The 13,939-nt window shown below is 52.5% G+C and overlaps 1 protein-coding gene across 4 annotated transcripts in view; it reads right to left on the minus strand.

The window, feature by feature from the left end:
* IGHMBP2 (immunoglobulin mu DNA binding protein 2) overlaps nucleotides 1-13,939 on the minus strand; it is a 33,872-nt gene that overhangs the window by 14,878 nt on the left and 5,055 nt on the right. For all 4 annotated transcript variants that reach the window (XM_062000021.1, XM_062000022.1, XM_062000019.1 and 1 more), the window contains exons 5-8: nucleotides 6,306-6,469; nucleotides 5,764-5,964; nucleotides 3,818-3,965; nucleotides 1,526-1,700 (exon numbers count right to left, since the gene is read on the minus strand). In XM_062000021.1, the coding sequence (XP_061856005.1) occupies nucleotides 1,526-1,700; nucleotides 3,818-3,965; nucleotides 5,764-5,964; nucleotides 6,306-6,469 (688 nt within the window). The remainder of the gene's footprint in view (nucleotides 1-1,525; nucleotides 1,701-3,817; nucleotides 3,966-5,763; nucleotides 5,965-6,305; nucleotides 6,470-13,939) is intronic.

Genomic DNA, 13,939 nt, shown 5'->3' on the forward strand with positions numbered 1-13,939 from the left:
CTCCCCATTCACCGATGGGGAAAGCCAAGGCACAGAGACACAGGCTGCAGCCTCACAGCCATCAAGCAGTGAGACAGGAAGGTCAGGGGGTTCTGGGTAAGCTTTGGCAGTTCCCCAGCCCAGACAGCTCCAGCAGCCAGGGGAGGGAGGGAGCTCATCACCTGCCACGAGCTGCCAAACCAGCAGCACTTGTGCATCTGATAAGGATAAAATGGGAAGATAATAGAGCTCCTTAACATCATTTGCCCCATCTCCCAGCTGCCTGCTGGGAGCTGCTGCCTCCCTTGGATCTTTTCATTTCCCTTGTTCAAAATCCAAGTGAGATTATAGATCTGTATCTTGCTCATTACATTTTGGAAGCAGGAGGGAAGGCTTATGAAGTCAGTCCCATTTCTCTGCTTCTGCACAATGAGGGCTCAGTAATTGCAGATCTAGAGCTGGATAAACACAGGCAAATTTACATTTTCAGCTACACAGAGGCTCCCCAGGACTATTTGGAGCATCTCCCTCGAAGCACAGGCAATTTACACCAGCCACAGTCTATTCCACAAGCTAATAGTTCTTAATACACAGTGCCAGGTACTGTGAGGTTCTGTGATCACTGTGGGGTGTGTGATAAGGCAGCACCTCCGTGGGCCAGCTCCCACATGAATATGCTAAACACATAAATGTTGAACCACAGAAGCAGGTTAATCAAGGCAAGACTTGGGTTAAACTGAGTATGAGCCTGCATTCACTCCACAGAGCCTGCAGTCAGCAGAGAGGAGGAAACCAGGCCCTACCCTTCCTGCCAGGCACAAGGAACCCAGGTGGGACAACTGAGCTTTCTGAAAAACAAACATCTCAGAGCCTGGGTTTCTCTTTTGTTCACCTTCTATTTGCTTACCAGTTTGGAAGCTGATGTGAGTGTTTTAAACTGCATAAGAGGCAGAAAACAAAGAATTGGAACCCAGTGCTGCTAAGGAAGTGGAATGGAGACAGCGTCTCTGCTGCCCCGGCTCTCGGGAAGTACATCTGTCGGGGGACACAGGTTTGAGTCACCCAGTAGCAGTGCACAGCAGAAGAGCTCCTTCCCACTGAAGGGAAAAGCCAAAGCAAACCAGGCAAGCAGCAGACACTGGGTTCTTTGGGGCTGGGGCATGTTCTGGGTGGCTGGTGGAAGGGTGCAGACACTTCGGTCCCACAGCAGCACCAGCCAGGGCTGCACCCTTGGATTTCCAGTTGTTTGTGTGCTGGCTCTCACCAGTACCTGCCCCTGGCACATGGCAGTGAGGGGGGAGGTCCCCACCTCGTTACCCAGGCTTTTTTTGCTGAGCTGTTTCGATGTTGCCACAGAGCCACCTCTGCCAGTGCGACAGATGTCCCTGCAGCACACTCCTGTCCGTGACAGCACCGTCACCAACCCCAGCTCACGGGGGACACCAAGAAACAATCCACATCCATGATACACCTCGACCCTTGAGGCATTGGGAAGCACTTGGCTGTGTAACTAACAGGAGGCCCAGGGCCAGCAACTGCTCCTTACTTGTGAGAGATGATGGTGGGGGGAAGCTGTTTGTGATCCCCGGCCAAGATGCACTTCCGAGCCTTCAGCAGAGGTATCCAGCAGCTGGCTTCCAGGGCCTGAGCACACTCATCTATCACCACCACATCAAAGTGATTTTCAGGAAGCAGCTTCAGTGGGCCATCAGAGGAAGCACCTAATTAAAGGAGGAGGTGAGCTGCTCAGCATCTGTTTTTAAAGCAACCCCCCTGCGCTGGCATTGTGACAGAGGGAGGCAGGTAAAGCACTGTTTATTTGCAGGGACACAGGAATTCAGCCCACACCAGACACAGATGCATCTAAATGGACAGGTCACAATTGCTTTTGCCCATTTTGTCTTTTTTTTTGCTGCAGAATCTGGGCCCAAAAGCTTCCAAGTGCCTTTGGAAACAGCAGATGACAAACACAACAATGTGCTCGAATGCCTCACCCAGAGCAGAGCAACAGCACTAATCAACACCCACTTGCCTTCTGCCCTCAAATGCAAACAGAGCTTCTCACCAAACACACTGAAAGGGTGATGGACATGACATCAGTTTGCTCTGCCTGATACACTGAGGGATGCCCTGAGACCCTGACTCCTCTGCCTTGCTGTGGCACTGGGAGAAGGGAAAGCACAGGAGACTGAAATTGGGCAACCATGGCAAGGGCTGGGTGAGGGAGCACTGGAAGGGGCTGCCCTGATGGGTTGTGGAGTCTCCTCTGGGGACATTCCAACCCCCCTGGACGAGTTCCTGTGTGCCCTGCTTTAGCTGGCCCTGCTCTGGCAGGGGGGTTGCACTGGGTGAGCTTTTGGGGTCCCTTCCAGCCCTTGTGACTCTGTGATTTGTGCTGTCAGAGAAGCCTCACACACACCCTGCTGTAACATAGCCATGGACAGCTACTGATGCACACAGCCAGCACAACTGGGAAGTTCAGAGGCGTCAAAAACGTCGCTGCAACTTGTAAGCAAAAGGGGTGTAAAAGGAGAAGAGGGAGGTGAAGAAGCCAGCAGGCCAGGTAAGGAGACTTTTATTCATGGTGCTCACAGGATGGGTTCTCAGAAGCCCTTGTGCTGCTGCTGCACTGTAGCTCTGTCCAAAGCAGCTCTGATCAGGGGTGGCTTTCCCCCACCACTGAGAGTCCTGCTGTCTCCACAGCTTTGCACCACTTCAGTCACAGTTTCCCAGCTAAGACGTGGTGTCTTCCATTACAAAGTGTCTCAGAAAGGAAGGCACTGAGGTGGCACACAGCTGTGCAGATGGTCTTCTTCCCTTACAGCCTTGCAGCTCAACTTGAGTTTATCCAACTCCCATTAGCTAAAGGTCACTGCTGTCCCTCTGTGTTGCCATGATTCAATTCTCTCTCTGCTGAACCTAGCAACGGAGCACTTTGGCTTGCATAAGTCATCATTCCCACCAAACTGCAAGGTTTCAGGCAAATTGCTCAACCAAGGAAAACACAAAGCCCTTGCTTTGCTTCTGCCACCTGCTTTAGCTGCAGCAGAGCTGCACAGACCCCCACAGTGGCCAGACACAAGGCCCCTGAGTGCCAGGGGAAATGCCCATCTGACCAACACAGCACAAATCACCAGCTGTGCTGTCAAAAAGGGAACCTCCCCCTGCTTTTTTCAGGCCTGAAATCACTGATGTTTCCCTTCAGCCCATAATCCCTGAGCAGCCAAATCTGAAGATTTTGGGTGGGCTCTGGAATGTTCCACGTGTGATCTAGGAAAAACACTTGAGTGTGTGTTCAACTTTAAGCACTGATGTGCAAGGGGATTCCTTTCCTCCATGTGCTGCCTGACAAATCCCTGGCACTCTCCCCTAAACCCCATGGTGCCTACAGCACTTGGGTGACTTACAGAGCTAAGCAAATCCAGACTGAGACCAGGGGATGGAAACATGTGCTGTGTTCAGTCAGTCATGGACGTTATCCAAGCAGGGAAGCGATTCCATGTGACTTATCATTAAGCAGATTGCACACCTCCAGCAGCACTTGTTTACTCACTGAAAGCTCAGCTCCTGTTCAGAACTAACAAAGATGGGCCTGCTGGCTCACACCAAAGGTCCTTTTAGCCCCTAAACCACATCACCTCGAGCCAGAGTGCAAGCAGGGAGAACCCCACTGCAGAGGAGTCTGAAAGCCTGCAGCAAACCTGAGCTCCCAGGACCTTGGTGCAGGAAAACTAAGCCTCCCTCGTGCTCTGGCAGGATGGTGAATTGCAGGGCACGTGGGTTATGTGAGTCCTGGCAAGTGAGGTAAAGCACTGCAAAGGAAAAGAAGATCTCTCACCTGTATTGGTAGCAAGGACAACACTGGCATGGGTAAGGGCTGCAGCCATGGCCGCTTCCTCTCGCTCCCTCAGCTCCTTTCTCAGCACCTTCATCTCACTGAGGAAATGGCTCCTCTCTCCCTTGTCTTGAGCCTTTTTGCTTTTTGCCTACAAAACAGAAAAATCAGAACAACCTGTTTCCAGTCCTGGGGACATGTTCAGCTCCTCAGACAACCAAGGAACCTGGGTACAGCCTTGGCTTCCCTGCGGCCACCACGGTACTTTGGCTCATCGCAACCAGCCCGTAAAACCTTGGCTTCTCTCCTCTCTCCCTGACAGAAAGCCCCTTCCACCACCAGTGCTGCTTGAAGCACAAAGAGTACTTCTGTCTCTGAAAAAGATGAAGTGTCTCAACAAAACCCCAGGCTCTGAGCATGCAGCAGTGACATGAGGGTAATGCTGAGCGCCAGGACTCACAGCAGCACCCAGAGCCCTGACAGCCGCTTCTCACTTAAACTCCTCTGGCTGCATGGTTTGATTGTCTTGAGTTGTGGGCATAAAGTGTTGAAGGGTAACTCCCTGTCCTTAAATCCTTGGCTCAGCCCTTCCTGCTCTGCCCTGTACTCTCCCAATGCCCCAAAGATCAGGAGGGAGAAGGTCTGGTGCTTCAGTCCATCCAAGAGCTGAGAGCACGCTCCAGGCAGCGCCCCTGGCACAGGGCAGGGAGGAGTGTGTAACGGTGATGAGGCTTTAAGGGAAGAAGAAAGGTCTCGTGGCTTTGCTGGGTGAGGAACCAGCACTTCCTATCTGACCCTGCTCTGACCCCCTGGCTCCTAGTGACCTCCCACCTTTCAAGGTGCCTCCCAAGGAGAGGAAAGGGAAATGCAGGGGTGTGAAGATGCCCTCCTGCATCCCTCATCAGTCAGGATCTCTCTGGAGCCGAGAGGACAAATCTGCAAGATGGCTTCTGGACAATGCTGCCACCAGAAGAGGGGGGGTGGAAAAAACAGCTTCCAAACCTTCCATCTCAAGTAAAAGAGCTACTTTGCAAACTCAGCTGAGGAAAAACTGGGTTGTGAAACAGGAAATTAAGGATCCTTTTTTTCCCTCGTGTACTCTGCTCTTGCACTTGAGGTGGCTGAGAGTGGGAGGAGTGTCAGGACAGCCAGACATCTCGTTAGCAAGTGAATTAATGATGTGAGTGTTTCTCTGGTGGAGAGGGTTGCATGAACAAGACCAGACAGATAATCTGGAGAGCAGGGCACTGAGGCATCTCTGCACACAGCAGTAATGACTGACTGTGCCCTTTCAGTGAGGAACTCAGCCAGCAGGAGGTCTGCCCTCAGCTCCTTCTGCAGCAGATGAAGATGAGCACTGATGGCAGGTCGCTGAGGAGGCTCGGGCAGCCCCTGGTACTGAGGCTGTCTGAGATACCTTGTCAGGCTGACAGCCTTCACCATCTCTCAAATGGTCAGGCATGCACCCAAGTCCCTTTCCTCTGAGGCCAGGTTCAAGGCTTCCCAGTCAGAGTAAATGGGATTAATCCAGGCCACACGTCTCCAGCTGTCACAGTTAGTCCCCTGCACTATGCTGGTCGCCCTTTTCTCTGCCCTGAAGTGGCCCTTTCTGCTGCTGGCTGGCCAAAGAGGCTCGTGTCTACCAAAGCTCTACCCCTGCCTGTATCCAGGAAGTTCCAGACAGGGAGCACCACTGCGGGCTCGTGGTGGCCTGAACCCAGAAGCACCAGGGTGCAGGCTGGCTGTGTGCTGCCCGTTGCTCACATCAGCACTAGTCACTGTGACTTGCCTCTAGCCACCAATTCTGGGGCAATCCCAGAGCACCCATCTGTAGTGAGCGTCTTCTAGGAACATGCAAGAAGTGGCAGAGACATCCCTTAGTCTTGCAGACCAAGTCGCTTGCCTGGGAAGCAGATCAGGCGTTTGGGTAACCCCCTGGGGACACTTACAAAGGCCTGGTCGATGTCCTTCCTGATATCTGCCACGATCTGGGCGTTGTCCCCTCGGGCCAGGACGGCGTCCAGGGAGTGCTGCTGGATGGAGTCCAGCAGGCGAGCGGGGTGCCCCAGCCGCAGGATGCGGGTCCCGTAGCCCGCCAGCCTTTCCACCAGGTTATCCACTGCAACGTTGGAAGGGGCACAGCACAGGACCTGCAGGGGCACAAACCAAGGGCTTCTTACTGCCAAGGACAGCAAAGCAGCGCAGCAAGGGTGCCTGAGCACAAAGAGGGAAGGAGCCAGGCGTTATCTATGGGGATGGACGTCCCACAGCCTCCAGACACCACAGGCGATTCTCACTTTGCTTTGAAGAACTGGTGCAGGGCCTTCAATAGCAAACCTGAGGTTTAAAGCTTCTATTCACACCTTATTTCAGCTTATTTCTTGCAAGCCAAGCCAGGCCCTGCAGTGTAGCACAGCTGCCATGAAGCCAATGAGTTTGCAAAACACACCAAAGGGACGGCTGTTGCTACAGTCCTGCCACTGATACTCACTTTCAGGCCTTGCTGTACAGCTTGCAAGATGATTTCTACTAGTGTTGTGGTCTTCCCTGTGCCAGGTGGTCCATGGACGATGGCAAGCTCCCTCTGTGCCAGGGAGAAGGAGACAGCCTCCCTCTGCGACGCGTCCAGCGAGGCATTGAAAAGCTTTAGGGGCTCTGGGGAGACAGCAGGAGATTCGCTGGGACCTCATCCCTCACTTGCCTGCTCGCTGACAAGCACAAGTCCAGGAATGCAAATCAGAAGCTCTCAGTAGCTGGCCCTAATCAATTTGATAAGAGTAACCTTCTGTGAGGAAGGTATGCTGTATACCACCCAGGTGTGGCTAAAAGAGCCCAGACTGGTCAAGCAAGTCATGCCTTCAAAAACAACGGGCTGTTCCACCCTGCATCTGCCTCTTCCCCCTTCTCTCTCCTACCCCACTCTGTTTCAGAAGGAGCAAGCACTGAGCTGGGAACACAGCTTGTGTGCGTGGATGTTCTTCAGCATTTACAGAGGTGTTTAGTTGCTGTAACATCAAATGTGTAGGGTCTCCTGGGCGTGGAGGGTGCTCTGGGCTTATTTTAAAGGTGAGCCAGTATATTTAGTAAACCTTTAATGAAAAGGGGGATGAAGCAGTTGATCTCACAAGGAAATTGCTCCTGTTCCAGTTAAACCCAACACAGCACCAGCTGAAATGCAGCAGGGAAACACAGTGTCTGTGAGCAGGACAGAGCAGCCCTGTGTTGTTCAACAAGGGCTGAAAAGGGAGGCAGAAAAAAAGATACAAACAGGCACTATAAGTGATGAAAACCAAAATGGGTTTGAGCTTTAGTGATGGAAAAGGGAAAAGACCATGCAAATTGCACTGGGAGAACTGGTTTCACTGCAGAAGCCCAAACCCTCACGAGCTGCTGCTTCCCTCCCAGATCTATCCAATTTAAACCCATATTTGTTCTCATCCCCCGTAATTCTGCTGCTAATCTCCTTGCTCATTATGGAAGTTAATTACAGCAGAGATGATGACTCATTACACTGAGGTTTACCAAAAATAATGCTCCCCCAATAGCTTATATAAGACACATCTCTGGGCATCGTTCCCTGATGGGCATCATGTGTTGGATTGCTATCTCTGCACTCGGGGGCTTGATTAAAGGCATGGAAGCTCCTCCTGGTTGTGAGCAGGTTACCTTGGGTGCAGCTCCCATGTCACCTCTGGCACTGACTTTTGAAGCAGCACAACTAAATGAGGTGCCTGGATAAACCTGTTGGAAAGGATGCTTGGTGAGGAAGACAGCACCAGGACTAAGGGTGTTTCTCCTGCTAACTTGCCTCTTGCCTTACACAGGATTTCTCGAGTTAGTGTGCTAATGACTAAGAAAAGACCAAGCAGCATCCCATGGGCTGGGGAAAAGGCAAGACTAGCTTCATAAGTGAAAGGCATTTCCCACAATGAGGAACAGCTGGGACGTAGGAGTCATTGATATTTCCTCGCTGAAGGCATGATCAGCCTCTCCCTGTGCACGCACACCCTCCTCCCTCCTCATCACTGCCAGAAGCTGCTGTGTGGGCAGGCTGGGAAATGTGCCTCAGGGCTGGGCACACCAGTGGTGAGGAGGAGGGCACAGCCTCTTAAGGGATGCTGTGGCTCTTCTAAACTCTCCTCTGTGCACCAGGTGGGCTCTAGGGAGGCTCACCTGATGAAAGGCAGCTTAACCCCTCCAGCAGGGCTGGCCCAAGAGCTCTTTATAAGCAAACAGGCTAGGATTTGCACAGGTGCTCACAGCAAACACCCTTTAACCAGCTCTAGCCCTGTGGCATCAGCTCTGCCTGAGGCTGCCCCATCTCAGCCCCCTGATGCAGACCATGGGAAGGATGAAGGTGCATCTGCCTCCTCAGGCCTGGCAGGGATGGGAATCGCTGGTGGTCAGGTAATTCAGCCCCTCATCTGCCCCTTGACTCGGGGGTATGGCACTGAGAAACATAAACCCCCCTTGGCCATCAAGGTAGGTCCTCCAACGTTTCCTGGGACCAAAGGAACATTCCCTGCTCTCTCTAGGAAGCACCTGGCAGCTGAGTTGTGCAGACTGCTTAGTTTTCCTCACAGATCTCAAGGGGCCTCCTCATGGCCCCAGTGGTGGCAAGAGGCACCACACAGCAGAGGCACCACAGCATTTCAGACTTCTGCAGGTGTCCCATGCACTGCATTTGTGTCACTAAGCTGAGAAGGTTTGCTAGAAATGCTGCTCCTTCCCCAGTGCTCTGCCTGCTGGGTCAGCTCTCCCTGAGGACACCCCTGCCTTTTAACTGGGCTGTTTCCTTCCTTTCTCTTTCCAAATGCCTTTTGACAGCAGCAGGCAGTACCAGACCTAAGCCATGCCTCTCACACTCCGGGTGACCCTGTGAGCCAGCCAGTGTCTGGGCACACAGATGAACACCCCCTTGCTTTTTCTAGACCAGGACTAACAGGAGAGAGCTGGTAGCTGTCAGTATTCTACACAGGGTTAAGCCTGCACTAAGGGACAAGCTTACTTCTGAGAGAGGAAAGGGACTGTGTCTGCTTTGGCTGGCCTTGGGTGAGCAGCAGCAGAGCGCTGCTGGCCTCTGCTGGCAAGCAAAGCCTCCAAACAGCCACCACGATGCACGGGCACAGGGCCCTGCAGACAGCCTGGAGACAGCAGCTCTGAGCAGGAGATTTCTGGGCTGAGAGCTCTGAATGCTTCTGGGCCGTGAGTGCAGGTTACAGTGGAAGAGGACAAAGCGATTTTTATGGATGGGCTTCTGGATTTTGCATCCCAGACGAGGGCAGAAATCCTGTTTGGTTCTCAGTTTGCCCTTTACAAAGCTTATTGTTCCACATGGTGCCTCTCTGCAGGCAGCAAGGTGAGGGGTGGGAGTGCTTTGTGGTGGGGACCAGTCCCAGTCCTGGCTGCACACCCCATCCACCCACTGCTGATACCTTCACATGCTCAAGTTCTCCACAGGTTATTCTTCCCACAGCCTGTCCAGTGGTTTTGTGTTATGCCAAGGATTTGTGTTCTCAGTTGTATTTTTAAGTGTTTTGGAAGGACCTGGGCTTTGTGCAGTGCTGTAAGTTAACATCTCAACCGAGGTGTGATCCCAGCAGGCAAGGAGGAGAGATGAAAAGCAGCTTCAGTGCAGGACTTTGGTGAACACAATCCTTCTGGCCAGGCTGGCACGCAAGGCTGTGAGCTTGTGAGGGTGCACTGGCACCTTTCATCACCTCCAGCAGCATTCCAGCTATGCCCTTTGTGTAGGAGTGACAGCATCCAACATACCCCTGCCCCCCCCCCCCAGCTGATGAGGAGCCACCAGCTCTCTGAATCAAACCTGAATCCCCTGTCTGCACCTCACAGCTCAGATCCCAAAACATTTATCAGGCCTGGCCCTGCTCAACCCTGAGCCCAAACATACCCAGAGGGGCAAGCCAGGCACCTTGCAGTAGCAACAGTGTGAGAACCCACTAGCTGTCAGATTTCCTGGTGCCTGTGGAGACCAAAGGCTGGTACAAACTAATTTAGGGCTTCTTGGGGTCAAAAGCCTGGCATTTTTTCCCCACAGTGTCTGATACCCACCTCCCCCAAGCCCATCCCCAAAAACCTGCTGCAGGACAATGTCCCAGTGGGAGCTCCCCTGTGCCTGTTACCCTGTGAGGGATTCAGCCCCCAGCAGTGAGCAGGATTCTCCCAACTCTCTGTGGGAAACAGCCTCGTGTAGCAGCTCTGCCCCTCACCAGCAGATGGGTAAAGGGCACCAACTGTCTTTGTCATTGCTACCCTTTGGTGCGTGCTGATGGGTTTTTATGCTGGTCAGGTGCCAGCAGCCACTAACCACTCCAGATCCTGCTTGTATTGGCTTTGTCACACGCTTTGTCAACCTAATCGGTCGGTGACTGGATTTGGGCAGCCTCCTGGGGTGACAGAGGCTTTGATACAGATCCTCCAGGCACAGCATTTGGCAGCCTGCTCTCCCAAGGGAACCCAAAATCCAGCCACCAGAAGATCACAACACAGCACAACAAAAAATAAGCAGCTCAAAGCTATTCATCAGCCAGGCCACGAGGCTGCTGTAGCTGTTTGGATGTGCCCTACAGCAGATGCTTTTCCCTTCTCCCTCCAGGCTACAAGGCTCTGTGTTGGGAATCAGCCACCAGCAGAAAGGACTCCTGGAGCAGAGGCTGGCACTGAGACCCCACCAGCAGAAAGCACTCCTGGAGCAGAGGCTGGCACTGAGACCCCACCAGCAGAAAGCACTCCTGGAGCAGAGGCTGGCACTGGAAACAACCACCACATCTCCCATCTTTCACTGGTACTGGTGAGCATTCTGCATTTCAACCCTGTGCTGCAGCCCATTCCTTGAGGATGTGGAGTTCACACAGACTTGTCTCTCTGTTGCCCTTCAGCTCACAGTTGCACCTGCTGACCAGTTTCTAACTGGTTTGATGTCAAGTCCCTGTGTGCTTTATGAAAACACACAGTGGTTTCAGAACCCACCTCAAGGGCCTGAGACTCCATGCTTGAGAAATGAAGCTTCTAATTTTTTCCCCAGGCTTAAAAAGTTAGATTTAGGATTCTGCTGCTGCACACACCACTTGCTGGAGCCTGTTCTGCCCTTGGGAGAATGCCCTTGAACATCCAGGCATAGAGCTAGGTGCTTATGATTTCCACAGACTCTTCTGCTTCTGGAACTCTTTGTAATTAGGTCCTTCCCCACAGTTTGTACAGGAGACAGTGACAAATGTTCCCCCTCTAGGTATGGCTCTCATCTCCTCTGGGCCTTCCCCTTCTCTTCCTGCACAAGTGCAAGCACCAGTTTTTCCCCTGGGTGGCTGCTTATATGGTCTCCCTCCTGTCTCTGGCTCTGTGTGCTTCTGATTGAAGTGGAGCTTCTATTGCATCTGGAATGGCATTAATACAGATTTGTGTCTAGACAGCCAGTTTTATGAGATGTACAGAACTGAGACTCCTGACTGGTTTGCTTGGAATCAGATAATGGATAGGATGAGACAGACACAGGGAGGCACCTGAGGAACCAGGCTAAAAGGTGCTTGGTCATGAAAGGAGGATACTGTGGCATGGAGGAGAAGCAGCCTGAAGTGCTGTGAGGTTTTTCTATCCTTTGGTGTCAGAGCATGTCTGTGAGCTTCTGTGCCATTTGCAGAGACACAACCCTGTGTCCCAAGGTGTACCTGGGGAACAGCACGTGCCATCACATAAGCATGAGAGGTGGGATTTATGCAGCCAGCTGCTGAGTGCCCTCCCCTTCAGCTTGGTGGAGGCTGGCAGTTCCAGGACCTATTTAGAGTCATGATTATTTAATTCCTGACTAGTGTAACACCTTTCAGGTTGGGGAGAAGGGAACTAGGAAGTGAGAAGGTAAATGGAAGGTCTTTCCACGCTGCCAGAGCATTTAGCTGACCTCAGGTGATATGCTGCTTTCTCACATTGCACCTCCTCTGTCTGTCTCACGTGGCTGAACGTTTCTGTCAGTCAGTGGCCTCGGTGCTGGGCAGATGTAACACTCATTTCTGTGCTTAGTTTGGCATATCTGGGCAATTTGGTGGAAAGGATTCTTTTCTCCATTAGAGAGGCAGTTCTGCTGCCACAAGGGAAAAAGCAGAGTTGAAGCTGCTAAGAGGGTTCATTAAAATGTAATTCTTTTATCCAATATTAAAAAGCTGAGTGCACCAAGGTCTCTGGACAGCCAAAAGGCTAAGAGGTCTGACTCAGCCTAAGCTCAGTGCTCAAAGCTACAGAGCTATGACTCACTCTGACATTAACTCCTCATCCCTGGCACACGCTGCAGGGGGATGGGAGTGTGCATGGGGAAGAGGTGAACTACTGTGGGCAGACAGCTGCAGCAATCAGAGTAACAGAAGAGCTGCAGCAGCAAGCACAGAGTGCAAGGAGCTGTGGCAGTGGGGGAACCGAGCAGCAGCCTGGGCAGCGAGGAGCCAGGCAGGGATGGAGGGTGTCCCTGTGGCAGTGGGGGAGCTGAGCAGCAGCCTGGGCAGCGAGGAGCCAGGCAGGGATGGAGGGTGTCCCTGTGGCAGTGGGGGAGCTGAGCAGCAGCCTGGGCAGCAAGGAGCCAGGCAGGGATGGAGGGTGTCCCTGTGGCAGTGGGGGAGCTGAGCAGCAGCCTGGGCAGCAAGGAGCCAGGCAGGGATGGAGGGTGTCCCTGTGGCAGTAGGGGAGCTGAGCAGCAGCCTGGGCAGCAAGGAGCCAGGCAGGGATGGAAGGTGTCCCCGTGGCATGCTGTTGTGTGGTGAGGACAGACATGAGCTCTCTGCATGGCTTGGATACAGACTGCTGGCCAGATCCTTCCAGGCAGCTCAGTCCCCCCTCTGCCTTCATTCCCTGGCTTTTGCAGGGAATACACAAGGGCTAATATTCATTAGCAGCCACCCAGTGTCTGGATGTTCTGCTGGTCAGTGGTTCCCCCATGGCTCCTCTGAGAGGGTGAAAGCTGTGTCATTTCATCTCTCCTTTGTCCAAAGATTTACACTAAAAAAAGCCCCATCTGATTAAAAAAGGATTCCACTTAAGATGCAATTCTTTTGACAGCTGTTGGTAAAACAAGTTGTGAGGTTTTAAGCATTTGATGTAGATGTACAGGCTGCTTTGGTTTCAACTTGACTGAATGTAACCAGAAGGCTGTAAAAACAAACCCACAAGTGCCCCCATGCTGTTGCAAACTGCACCAGCTCCACAGCCCCTCACTCCCCTGAGTTATTGGATCTGCAATTTAGGAGCAGCGCTGGCAGCTTCTGATCTTTGAAGTTTATGGATGGGATTGGGACAGGAAGCAAATCAGAAATGCCTCATAAACTACATTGAATTTCAGACTCAAGGACATGTGCAAACAAATTTCCCCATCACAAATCCTGCCTGGTTCATGCCAGAACTCAGCTGTACTTGTGCTCACTTCTGCCAGAGTGCCCCTAGCTAGCTGAGCAGTCTCTCTGCCAGCAAGGACAAGGGTCTCTACGTGACCCTTCTCTACATCAAGCGTGTCCAGTGGCTCGTTAACCACTATGAAAGGTGAGAGCTGAGTGCTGAGCTGCACCACCACGTACTACCCACATCCAAAACCTGATTCCCTCCTGGAGCAAAGCAAGTGATGTGTTTGGTGTGGATAAAAACCTCACAAAGATCAGAGTTATTTGTGCTCCCACTGGCAGTTTCAAAGAGTGGGCCTTGAACTGTGAGACCACAAGCTCTCACATGGTCAGGGCCAGGACTGGAAGAGGAGTAATGGCACTGCAGCTGGGAAATGGCAGCACAGTCCTCACTTAGGGCTCTGTCTCTTTGCCTCTGCCAGATGTGCCAGCTGAAGAGGCAGGCATCCTCCTAACTGCACAGGAACAGTGTGCAGAGCCCTTATCCTGCAGGTAGGGAACTCCAGGCTTCTCTGATTGCTCTGGAGACTGAAGATTCCCCTCTTGCTGCTTTCCCCACAGTAACTTTCCATATCTTTGCTTAAAACACGTATGAGAGCAGCAACACCCCTGCCCCAACCAGCCCACCCCAAGAGCTCTCCACCTGCACAACTCTGAGCTTCACATGCCAAGGCAGGCTAAAACCAGCAGCAGCCTCAGTGCACGTGCTTGGCTCTGACCCTAAGGGTGC

This window comes from Colius striatus, chromosome 7 (genome assembly GCF_028858725.1).
Source record: "Colius striatus isolate bColStr4 chromosome 7, bColStr4.1.hap1, whole genome shotgun sequence".
In the NCBI taxonomy this organism is placed as follows: Eukaryota; Metazoa; Chordata; class Aves; order Coliiformes; family Coliidae; genus Colius; species Colius striatus.